At 37.6% G+C, this 12,040-nt stretch overlaps 1 protein-coding gene across 1 annotated transcript in view; it reads right to left on the bottom strand.

Moving 5' to 3' along the window:
- ITIH5 (inter-alpha-trypsin inhibitor heavy chain 5) overlaps positions 1–12,040 on the bottom strand; it is a gene marked incomplete at its 5' end in the record, with an annotated part of 75,451 nt that overhangs the window by 46,155 nt on the left and 17,256 nt on the right. Inside the window, 3 exons of the mRNA XM_084253973.1 lie at positions 3,293–3,543; positions 6,876–6,980; positions 7,832–7,995. Coding sequence (XP_084110099.1) covers positions 3,293–3,543; positions 6,876–6,980; positions 7,832–7,995 — 520 coding nt within the window. The remainder of the gene's footprint in view (positions 1–3,292; positions 3,544–6,875; positions 6,981–7,831; positions 7,996–12,040) is intronic.

The raw sequence follows: 12,040 nt of genomic DNA, 5'->3' as shown, positions 1-12,040 counted from the left end.
ATAATTTATTTTATATCTTCTATTTAACAAGGAGGCAGTGGGTAAGGGCATGAACTTGGAGTGATAACTCACACAAATTCTGCTTCTATCAACAACCAAACATGGGGCCTTGTCCTTGTTACTTAAATGCTGTGCACCTTAATTATTCCACAAATAAAATGTGGATAAAAAAATATATCCCAAGAGGGTTGTTTAAAGATAGACTAAGATAATAATATGTGCACGTGTTGAGTCTAATATCTAGCTCATGGTAATCCCCATCTAGAATTGCATCCTTAAACAAGAAAATGGCTGAGTGATTAGAGATTTGCTTCTGAGAAATTACAGAAGTTACACAAGTGATGAGTTCTTAATCACAGCCAGATCTATTAAAGGAATCTTCTGGCTCTGGTCCATATTCATAGTTACAGTTCATGACCCTGGTGCAAGCCCAGTTCTAATTTAATCTCTAGCCTGGATTTTTTTGGAAACACACAATGGTGTCCAGAAAAAAACACAGCATCCTGTACCTCTCACTGCTGAGGCTGCCATTTTGCAGGAGCACTCACAGTTGAGTTCCACAGACCGGTTGAGAAGCAAAAAGGGAACTGGTCCACTGCACCTGGATCTGGTAAATGCTTATGATGCTTATGAAATCTGCATGCTCTGAGAGACAAATATTTGCTCTGATACAAAGAGCTGAAAAAACAGTTTTCCTTTAAAAAAAAAAAAAGGAGAAAAAGGAGAGAGAAAAAACATATCCCAAGAGATCAATGGATTAGAAAATTCCTGAGTCTCTCACAGACCCTGAAAATAAACAATAAATGACTTTTCCCTTAATAATCATAATTCATGTCACCACCAACCATAACACACACCACAACTCATATATATCTCTGAAGAGCCACAGTTCGGAAAATTAGGCAAAATACACACTCATTTCATTACTGTAGATCATGACCCTCAGAATCTCCCACCCAGCTCCTCCATACACACTGCACTTCGGCAGCCCTCTTGGGGATACTACCCACTCTCATCGAATCTTCCTGCTCCTGAAAACAATGCTTCCTTCACATCATTGTACAAAGGAAAATTGCCCTATAATTATGACTAGAAAAAAATAAAATTTAATGGCATTCTTTGTAACTAGTTTAGTTGTGTAGTTTTACACTTTTCTAATTTGCAGACAATTAGCTATCAGCCCTTTAAAAGGTGTCATGTTAAGTACTGTAAAGAGACTGATAAATAGAAGAAAAATGAATATGGAACCATCCCAACTGTGTGTAACAACCAGAGCTGGGAAGTTGTTAGGGGTCAAGTCCCAGACACAGTCAGGCATGTAGGCAAGTTGTGGCATATGCCCCACATGGGAGAAAATGAAACCATGGTGACAAGCCATACCCAGGATGGAAATTCCAATCACCACTTGGCAAACTTTCCACCAATCATAACTACTGTTGCATAAAGCAGACCTGAGTGAGGACTAGCCCCATCCCTTTTGCCTATATAAGCTACTCCACCTAGTTCCTTGGGTAAGTAACTCTAGTGCTCCTTGAATGTACATTCCCCAGACTGTGTGTGAATAAGCATCTGCTATAATATAGGAGCTGTAACACCCCTGCTGTACACAGAGCTCTAACACTATCTCTATGACATTTGAGGTGTCACTCATCCAAATCTCAGTATCTAGATCCACAAGACAAAGGTATGAGGCATAGAACTGCCTTCAAAATCACTTGTGATCTAATATGGAAGACAATATTTGCAAAGAAAAAAGTAACTATTAGGTGATGATATAATAATATTTCATTATTAAGTCCTTATTCTGGGCCAGACACTTCACATACACTAGTGCTCCCCAATGACATAATGAGAAAGTTACTATCCCCACCTGACAGAGCTTAGGTCATTTTTTCGGGGCGATAGTTAATTGAACTAAAATTCATTAACAATACACAAGGCCACCTCTCTGACACAAGAATACTGTATATCTCACACCACTTCTGAATATCAGATACCTCCACAATATTTTTCATTTTTCAATGAGAATGGAACTGAACACCAAATTCTTGTGCTTATTCACAACCCACAACAGGAAACCAGAGTCTACCACAGAACCAGAATACACTCTAGTTTTTGAGAGTAAACTACTTCCAGGGGAGAGACATTCACTCAGCTGTGGGGGGAAGGGGAGGGGACACATGTGTGTATTTTCCATTCTGTTTACGCTTCCATGACCAGCTTTGGGCCACCATGATTATTGTTTTATAATGGATACCAAAACCTTCGTATTTTACTGTCAAGTCATTTCTCTACCTCTCCTTCCAATCTCATTCCTAAGGAGTCTTGAGCAAGAAGCCTTTCTGGGCCACCCTGGGCCCTCTTTGCAGTCATGGGGTTGAAACCAGAGTCTGCATTTTCACTTACTGCATCACTTAGCATTTCCCTGACCTCAATGGCACAATTATCTGCAATCTTGTCATTCTACTCCTGGTGAATTTTTTTTTACACATTGTCCTGTTTTCCAACACAAATAAATATTCATTATAAACTACTAATTGAGATGATATAGTGATTTAAATTAGGTTACATTGAATTTTTTCAGTATGATTTCAATAAATACAATGTTATTTTTAAAGTTAGCATTTGATTAAACGACTGAATGGTTCTACCAATGAGTCAAAAATTCTGTCTAAAATTGATTTTAGCCTGTATTTTTCATTATTGAATTTGAGAAAGAATATAGCACATTGTTTAGATGTTTATGTTCGTTTCAAAACAGGTTTTTAGAAATGACCCTGTAATCTCTAACTCCAGTACAAATTATTTTTATGTAACTTTCTAATCTTTATCAGTCTCATATATAACAAAATGAACTTATTTAACATTATAGTGTATGTAAAATGGTGTCTTTTTTCCCCCTGTCACACGCTAAATTGTTTTTATGAACTCATTTTACTAATCATGTCCATTGGCTTAATATTTAGGATGGCAGAATGCTTTTTCTGATACAAATATTATCCAACAGGTCCATACATATAACATTCCTAATAGTTTAGACTGTTTCGTCTAGGATAGAGTCCCAGAAGTGAGGTTATTGTGTCAAATGACTCAAACATTGTATAATTTCCTGACAGAACTGACTTTACCAAAAAAAAATAAAACAAGGCACAGTCTTTGTAATGTTACTCTTTAAGATTCCTGCAAACACACTCAGAGCCTTATTGAAGGGCAGCCATCAGTTTTATAGATTCCTCTAATGCTAACATCTCAGTTATCCGAGATCTGAGGCTTCCCAACAAAGAGTACTTACCTTCCCCTCGCCCACTGCCCTTCTGTTTGCTGTTCTGTAGCCCTGGCACCTCCAGTGACGTGATGCCCGACTGCTCCAGAATATTCACTTCCACCGTCAACCGCCCCACCAGCTGCTGGGGCCGCACGCTGATGACATGCTCATACTTCCCCAGCCGCCTCTGCAAGAGCTCTTCATAACTGAGGAGGAAGGCGGCCTTGTCCTTGCTGGGAATCACCACAGAAGCTCTGAACATTTCAGTGCCCTTCTGCCTGTGAGGAAGAGAAAAGAGAGCAGAGGAAGCCAGGTGCCTTCAGGTCCCCTCTGGGCACCCTTCAAACACTCCCAGTGAGACTGGTAAGCATGGCAGTGAGTGTCCTTTGAAAGAAAAAATAAAGTTAGTGATGGTTGAAGAAGGCTAGAGGGAGGTTGCCAATGGTATGAGAATACTGAAGAGCGGAGAATTCAAAGAACACTGAACTCTCTGACCGCTCCCCGAGCCGGACCCAAGGTGCAAAGGAAGGGGACACTGATATAGGAGAACTGCTAGAAAAGACAGCCTTGGGGTTGAGATGTGAATTGTGTTCTCCTCTTTGTAGGGCTGGCCGAATGGATGTAAGATTATGTACAACTTTAAGATTGCTAATGTACTAGGTTTTATACCTTCATAAAGTTTGGGGTGGGGAAAGGAATAACAGAGTGCAAAACAGTTTAAAATACAAACCATTCCAAATGCTTTCATCACCAGGGTGAGAGTTTTCTGATCCCAGTTGAAAGACCGGCTATAAAAGTGTAGTAAAAGATTACGCCAAAGGAATAAGCGTGGCAGCAGCAACCATCAGTGGGTAGGATAATTTACAAGTTTCTGGAGAACTTAGGGCATTCAATAGAGCAATAATATGCAGCTCATAATATGCAGGAATGGGTACAGCAAAGGAGAGAACCACACCGTCTGTGGAATTTTAGAGACCGCAGGCTCTGGTTCACAATTCAATACCAGATAGAAGTGAGAATAGGAACCAAACCCAGAGAGGTGAACATCAAGGTGAATGAATGATGAAGAGGACAGGTTCCTATACTCTACTTTCCCAGAGCTGAGAAAAGAGACACAAATATTGAGATAGAACAATTCATTAAGAGCCGGACAGAATGAATGAAATATGACTACATGTACCTATAACCATATTTTTAAATTTTAGAACATCAGGTAGAGAAAGCGCATAAAAGCAGTATTTTTAGACCACATTTGATGCATCATCAATAAAACTAAAACTGGATGTTATGAGATATTGGAGAAATGTCCTCAAAGTTAGGATGGCAAATTATTCTGAATCTAAAATTTCATACAAATTAAAATATTAATGAAGGTCTCATAAAGTTTACCTCTCAAATATCCATTCTAAGGAAGCTACTTCAGAATATACTCCAGCAAAGTGAAGGCTGAAGAAAGATGAAGATACAAAATACTAGAAATAATGAACACAACCCAGAAGAGAATGAGGAAAAATGATGCGCAAAGGCTGTAAAGCAATGATTGGATTCCATGGATCTGGAGACATACTTTCTTCCATGATGAACAGCTTTGAAATCAGAATGTATAAATTGATCGGTTATGCTTTCCTCATGTTCTTGGTAATGCCATGATGACAGTATTGTAGAAACTTGGTTATAACTGTTCATTGTCACCATTTCAAATCAGTGATGTGTTTCGCTAGATCTCAATAGTGACAAAGGTGAGTTTTATCTCATAGAAAAAAGCAAAACTCGGGCCTCCCTGGTGGCACAAGGGGTTAAGACGCAACCTATGATGCTGTCCACAGCCTCTGCAGCATGATTTCGATCCCCTGGCTGGCCAGGGAGCTACCCACATGATGCAGCAGACCTCTCCTGATTCGCCTGCTGCTCCCCTCAGCACTGTACTTCGGTCAGTCTGCCTCTTCTGTTCCCTACTCTGTCTCTGGTGAATCCTCTCACCCCCCACACACCTCTGGTCTGTACCCCAGCTCTTGTATACATAAATAAATAAATCTTTAAAAAAAAGCAAAACTCCAGGAAAACAGATATTACATATTATGATCTAACTAAACAAAATTGTGACAGGATTCAGGACAATTCATGAAGTATAAGAAAATATAATCCTGATAACGTCCATGTGATAAAGACCACTTGAGCATGCTTACAGACCAACAATGTTAGATTTTAGTAACCTGGGGAGTCTGCATTCCAGAGGCATCATGAGGCAGCTCTGCCTAGTGTGAGAAGCAAACTCATGGCTCTGTGTCCTTAGAAACCACAAAATTAAGATAAATATGAACTTCTGGTCTTGACAACCCCTTATCTGAAGCTGTGGGCTTTGGCTGCTTTTCTACATCAAGGTGAACCCACAGCTCACATCTTCCTGGCAAAAGTGGGATGTTCCATTCGAATCCTACTGAAAGCCAGTAGGATTTCAAACAGCAGTTTCTAACAGTTTATAATTTTAGAGAACAAGCTTTCTCAAAATTAGGCCCTTCTATTAATGAACAAAGTCAGGTTTTCACATTCACACCATTTTATCTAGATACTAAGATGATTTTTCTTCAAAATGGTAGAGAGGAAAATGGAATTTTAGTAGACTAGGTGACTTTATTGTTTCTGTAACCATTAAAAAGTTAATGTTATTTATCAATGTTTCAATGTTTAAGTACGCAAATATTGTTACAGATCAGAATTTAAATATTATTAACTCTGATAATGCAGAAATAAATGGTTAGGTGATTAAGGATGGGTATTGAAAATGGAAAAGGAAAGGTAGAGTGAGGTGTAGGAGAGAGGTAATGTTATCATTTAAGATGGGAGGGCTCATCTAAGATGGTATAAGCACTTCAACTGATGGAAGAAGAAATCATAATGTAAAAATTTGGGATGCAGAGGGAGTGTTGTAAATATGCTAAATTTTCTTTCATTACAACAGGGAAACAATATGTAATGCCTTATTTTTATGAAGAAATTTTTTAAAAAGACTATCAAAATATTTAAAAATCAGGGAGGTAACTACCAAAAATTCTTAATTACAGAAATATTAGAAATGGATATTTCCAGGTTGTAAGGTCTAAAGAACTAAACATGATAGGAGTAATAAAAAATTCCTTTTTATTGTAAACCCTTATCTACTATATTGTTAACCAGATATATTTAATTATTTATTAACATAATAAAAGTTTAAAAAAAGATCAACAGTTAAAGGAAGGGAAAGGAACCAAACAGGTAGGCAAAAGAGGCAGAAAATGTAACATGTTGCTGAAGTGGATTTTTAATTCCTTAATTAAAAAAATACTGGGCCTCCCCAGTGGCGCAGTGGTTGAGCGCTGGGTTGCGAAGCTCCCCACAGCCTCTGCAGCTCTGGTTCTATCCTTGGCTGCTCCCTGGCCATCGGAGAAGGGTCCCACATGGCGCGCAGACCTCTCCTGCCACCCGCTGCTCCCCTCAGCAGTGTACTTCAGTCCTTCTGCCTGCTCTGCTTCCCGCTCTGGCTCTAGTGAATTCTCTCACCCTCCTGCGCTTCTGCCTGTACCCAGTGCTTGTATAAATAAATAACTAAATCTTAAAAAAAAAAAATACTTACCCATTATCTTCTGTGGTGGTTTTATTCCTTTTCTCTTTGACCACATCACCATTTTTCTTTTCTTTCTCTGTAATTTCTCCCTGATACACCTGGTCTCCTATAAGCCTGAAACACAAGGGACAGCTATGTTGGGGCTTTACAATTCCAAGACAAATTCAAACATGGATTTCATAGCCATGGCCTAGGAAATATTTTTATTTGCCTCTTGGAAATGTAGAAGGAATTCATTCCAGACCAGGGCACTACCATTAAACCTCTCATTTCATTCTAAGGCCATTTTCAACAGGTCTCAATGGAAAGACCCAACTACAGTGCCTCTTTGCTTCTCCAGGAGGGAATCAGAGACCTGCTCAGATAAACTTCCGTAAAGATTCACCAAATTCAATCTTGCCCAGACCTCCATTAAAACCCATATGCCTGTTTGGCATACCTTTATCTCTTAATTCAAAATAAAGAAGCATATTCTATCTAGCATATCATCATCATTCACATCTCAACTTAAACACTGACCTTTCTGAGCAACCTCCTTGGTTTCTGACCTAATCAAGCCCCTCTCAGTCCTACTTGCTATCTTTATAAAACACTTGCTACTCTCTGAAGTTATCTCACTTATTGGTTTATTCATTTATTTACTGTTTCTCCCACTGCAACTTCTGGAGGAGAGCAACATTGTCATTTCATAGACATATACCAATCACCTTCTAAGTGTCTGACCCTCACAGGCACTAGTGTTGTAGAGAGAAGAGAAAGAGGAAAAGAAGCAAAGGGGAAGAGAGAGATTGATTGAAAGAAGGCAGTGGAAAGAGAAGCAAAGAGAGGGAGGGAGAAAAGAGGAAGGCAGAGAGCCAACCTTCTTACCCAACTGCTGGGTTATAAGTTCTCACCTCATCCCAGGTCACCCTGGCCACCCCACATAGAAATCCTCATCCAGAGTCTCTGCCCAGTGTGTCACCTACATGGTGAAGTTGGTGATGAAAGCTCCAGCTGGGATCTGCATCTGAAACTCAATTTCCTGGTCCTCAGATGCTCTGTTCAGCATTCTGCAGGAAACCGAAGTGAAGGCATAGCGAGAAATAATGGTAGACTTAACCGAGAATTCTGTCATCAAGGGTTTCGTTTTCTGTTGGAATTAAAACACACGGCACTCTCAGTGGTGCATGAAAGCATGAATCAACCTTTTTAAAGTAGTTGTAAATTTTTCTTTCCATAAAATAGTCTTCAATTTGGGAGTCTTCAATTTGGACATGTGCTTCCTTTCTACTTTCTTTGTCTCTTATTGATTTTCTCCCCATCATCAAACAACTGGGGTTGACCAACCAGTTCATAACATAAAACAGATCTTCGAACCTAACTTTACCAAATGAACAAAGGCAATATTTCCAATTTACCAGAGAATATAGATTATTTAAATAGTTTAATAAATTATTAGAATTTTAGGAGTAAAGAAACACAGTTTTCAGCTATAAACTTTGAGATCACATTTATAGGGTCATTGAATTGAATTGATCAAACACCAAAACATGCCTAATGAAATTCTAATATTTCAAATTAATTTCACTATTCACTTAGAGAAACTACACTCCAGGGTTTCCTATTTAGATTATAATCATAATACTGAACTCAAGGAAGTGTTTGGGGAACTAGAACCCAGAAAAGGGAATGTTTGTGTTTTTTAAATTTATCCCCAAAGCCTCTGATAAGGATAGTACTAGATGGTGCAAATTTAAAAGCTGGCTAAAACTACCCAATGTTCTTCCCCCTGGTCTTCACAACAGTGCTATATATATGATAACAACTGGTAGCAGAAACTGAAGAAAAAATCAGTAAGAAAAGCGACCACTAACAGATTGATTCTCTAATTCCAGGAACTGTCTAAGGATTAACATGCTACATTTTATGAACAGAATGTTTGTACCTCTCCCTTTAAATTCATGTGTTGAAGCCCTAACTTTCAGTGTGATGGTATTTTGAAGTGGGATATTTGAGAGATAATTAGGGTTAGAAGAGGTCATGAGGATGGAGTACCCTTGGCAGAACTAATGCTTTTAGAAGAGAAAAACACCACAGAATTTGCTCTCCCTGGGGAAAGTCCATGTGATCAAGAAGGTAGCTATCTGAAAGGCAGTAAGAGAAGGCTCACCAGAATACAAACCAGCCAGAACTTGACCCTGGACTTTCCAGCTTCTAAAACACTGAGACAATAAACTTCTGGTGTGAAGTCCCCCAGTTCATGGTATTTTGTTATGACAACCCAAGATGAGATAAGGTATTACCCCATTATTTCTGGGACAGACATATGAAGTAGATGTTTTATTCCAATCCATAGATGAAAGAAAGTCAAGCTTAGCAAAGATATATATTGGTCCAGGACAGCATTAATGGAGATGAACATAAACTCAGTCTCACTTGCTCCAAAGTTAACACTCACCACCATTATTTGAGGCTATCTTGCAGCCCTTTTTGAATAAACCTTTCTCATCTTTGCATACTCAAATCCCATCTTTAGTATGTATCTGACTTGAAATAAATACTTAATGGAACCACTTACTTTGATGGTATTCTGTTTTTCCCTATTGGGATTGTCTTACCTGACCAACATTTATTTCACCTTTCATCTGCTTTTAAAATTCTTTATAGTAGTGAGCTAGCTTTCAAAATAGATATAAGGCAATGACTTGATGACATCAAAGCATACTGCTCCTGTGATATATATACAAAGGTGATAAGCCCACAAGAGAGTGAGCTCAGGGAGCATGAGAGAGGTCCATGATTGAGGCCAGAAAGTGGGTGCATGCAAGATAAAGAGTTCCAAGTATGTGGTTGTAAGTCCAGTCTTGGTTACTCAAAAGGAAAAAAGCAAGTGAGAACAAGCTTAGGAAAATGTTAAGAGAATGTGTACCTGTTTGAGAAAGTTGGAAAGTGATAAGCATAAAGAGTTCAGTGAAGTAATGATCAAGGACAAAATATATCTGAATGTATTAGAGAAGTCTACCAATTTGGTGTGAGAATGAATTATTTCAAAGCAGTGGTTCTCAAAGTGTGGTTCACAGGCCAGGAGTAATAGCATCTTGATTTTTGCATGTTAGCAAAGCAAAATCTCCAACTCCATCCCAAACTTACCATATCAGTAATGCAAGTTTAATAAGCCCTCCAAATGATTCTGATACTTGAGAAATACTATTTTTAAGTAATGTGACAAATGATCCTCTTCACATACTTCTTCATCTATAAATTAGGGTTTGAGTAAATCACTAAATTTATATCCACTTCCGGGATATAAGACTCTAAGGCAAAGCCAGAAAAGGGAATGAAACCTTGAGTTTTTGGATATTATTCTTGAATTCAGAAATAATCTTTATGAAAATCTAGTTTTCTTAGGTCAAAATATGTTGCTCTCCCCAAAAGTAATTTGGATTGGAAGCAATTCCAGATGGGTCTTAACCAAATGCTTCTGTTAAATGATCTCATTGAAAATATTTAACAAGTTTCAATAAAGTCAATGAGGACTAGGCTTGGGGTAGTAATGATAATGATCATAACAGCACAACAACCTAATGGGTTTGTGTTTTTAATTAAAATGTATAACTTATCCTGTGCCAAAAATGGAACTCTAAAGTGAATAAAACCATGAATTGTGATTAAATATTTTGCTTTGATTTATGTTATTTCTGAAAATAGATTTTCTTCCTAAATGATTTATGCCTAAACATATCCTTCTATCTCCAAATTTGAGCTGATGCAGACCAAATGGCCCAGAGTCGTGCTTATATGAATTTATGAAGGGTCTAAAATATCACCATATACAATTCTAATATTTACAGATTCACTGAGAACTAAATAAGAATCAATACTAAATAAAAAGAGAGAAAAACAAAGTCCCCATGAACTCAGAAAATTCTAGTTGTCATTCTGTTTTATTGTATTTAAAATTTAAACTAACTTTAAAAAAATATTAGGTAACATGCACACATGGTAAAACCTTCAAATTACAGGATATAAAATGGAAAGATTCTCCTTCCCACAGCAGACACACAGCTCCATTCTCCAGAGGGAATACTTAACAGCTTGTGGTATAAACATCCAAAAACTCATACTGTATTACTTTGCTTTAATTTCTCCCATTGATTCAGTGTGTCCAGCCTTTTTCTGAATGTGTTCCAGTTATCTAATGCTGCATAACAATTTACTCTCAGTTCTCTTGCTCCTGGTAACAAAGGTGGGTGGTAATAATCCCAGTGAGAGATTCTTGAGTCCTGACTTCCAATCCCACCTCTTTCCTGAAAGGATTCCAGAGGCAACATGAGCTTTCTACAGGAATCACTATAAAAAGCCAATAAAATGTAGAAAATATAGAACTCCAAAAGTATGCTAAATATAATTTAATTTTTGTTGCTGATTCAAAAAAAGTATATGGGCCATTTGGTCTGCATGCACTCAGGTTTGAAGATATAAGAATATGTTTAAAGCATGGATCATTTAGGAAGAAAATCTATTTTCAGAAATAACATAAGTCAAAGCAAAATATTTAATCACAATTCATGGATTTATTCACCTTGGGGTTATTTTTTTTGACACGGGATAAAATACACATTTTAATTAAAAACACAGGTAACTTTGAATGCTCAAAAATTGCAAACATTCAAGACATAAGACAGGAAGCTGAATCCATTCTCCATTGCTGTCACCTTCTGTAATTTCCTCAATTTTATCTTATCAGCTATCACTTGATATTTTTACATAAGAGTACAGTACTAACAGGAAAAACTTTAGTTTACATCTTAGAAAAACAAATGAATAGTTTGAGCTGCATAACATCCCAAGTAAAATTTAGCTCCATCGAGAACAGAGGATGGTTTTTGCCCAGTGCTATTTCTACAATGATGAATAATTTTCTTTACTGGGTACAACTTGAGACTATTTTTGAAGCCATGTTGATCTATTCTTATTTATGAGATAATTATCAATTGGGATTGCATTCAACTTAAATGAGAAAACTAGAGAACACCTGACAAAATATTAAGTTACTGTAGTATATTCTTTTGACTTAAATTAAGTTTATGAATGTACTAGAATTTTCCACAATATTACAGCAAGCATAGTTTATGGACTCAAGAGACAGGCTGAGAAAAGTTCCAAGAAACTATTTTAGTTTTACTGCTTCTGCC

Source organism: Talpa europaea, assembly GCF_964194135.1.
Source record: "Talpa europaea genome assembly, chromosome: 14".
Taxonomy (NCBI): domain Eukaryota; kingdom Metazoa; phylum Chordata; class Mammalia; order Eulipotyphla; family Talpidae; genus Talpa; species Talpa europaea.
The sequence above is the reverse complement of the archived record's forward strand: the minus strand, read 5'-3'. Positions and strand labels throughout refer to the sequence as shown.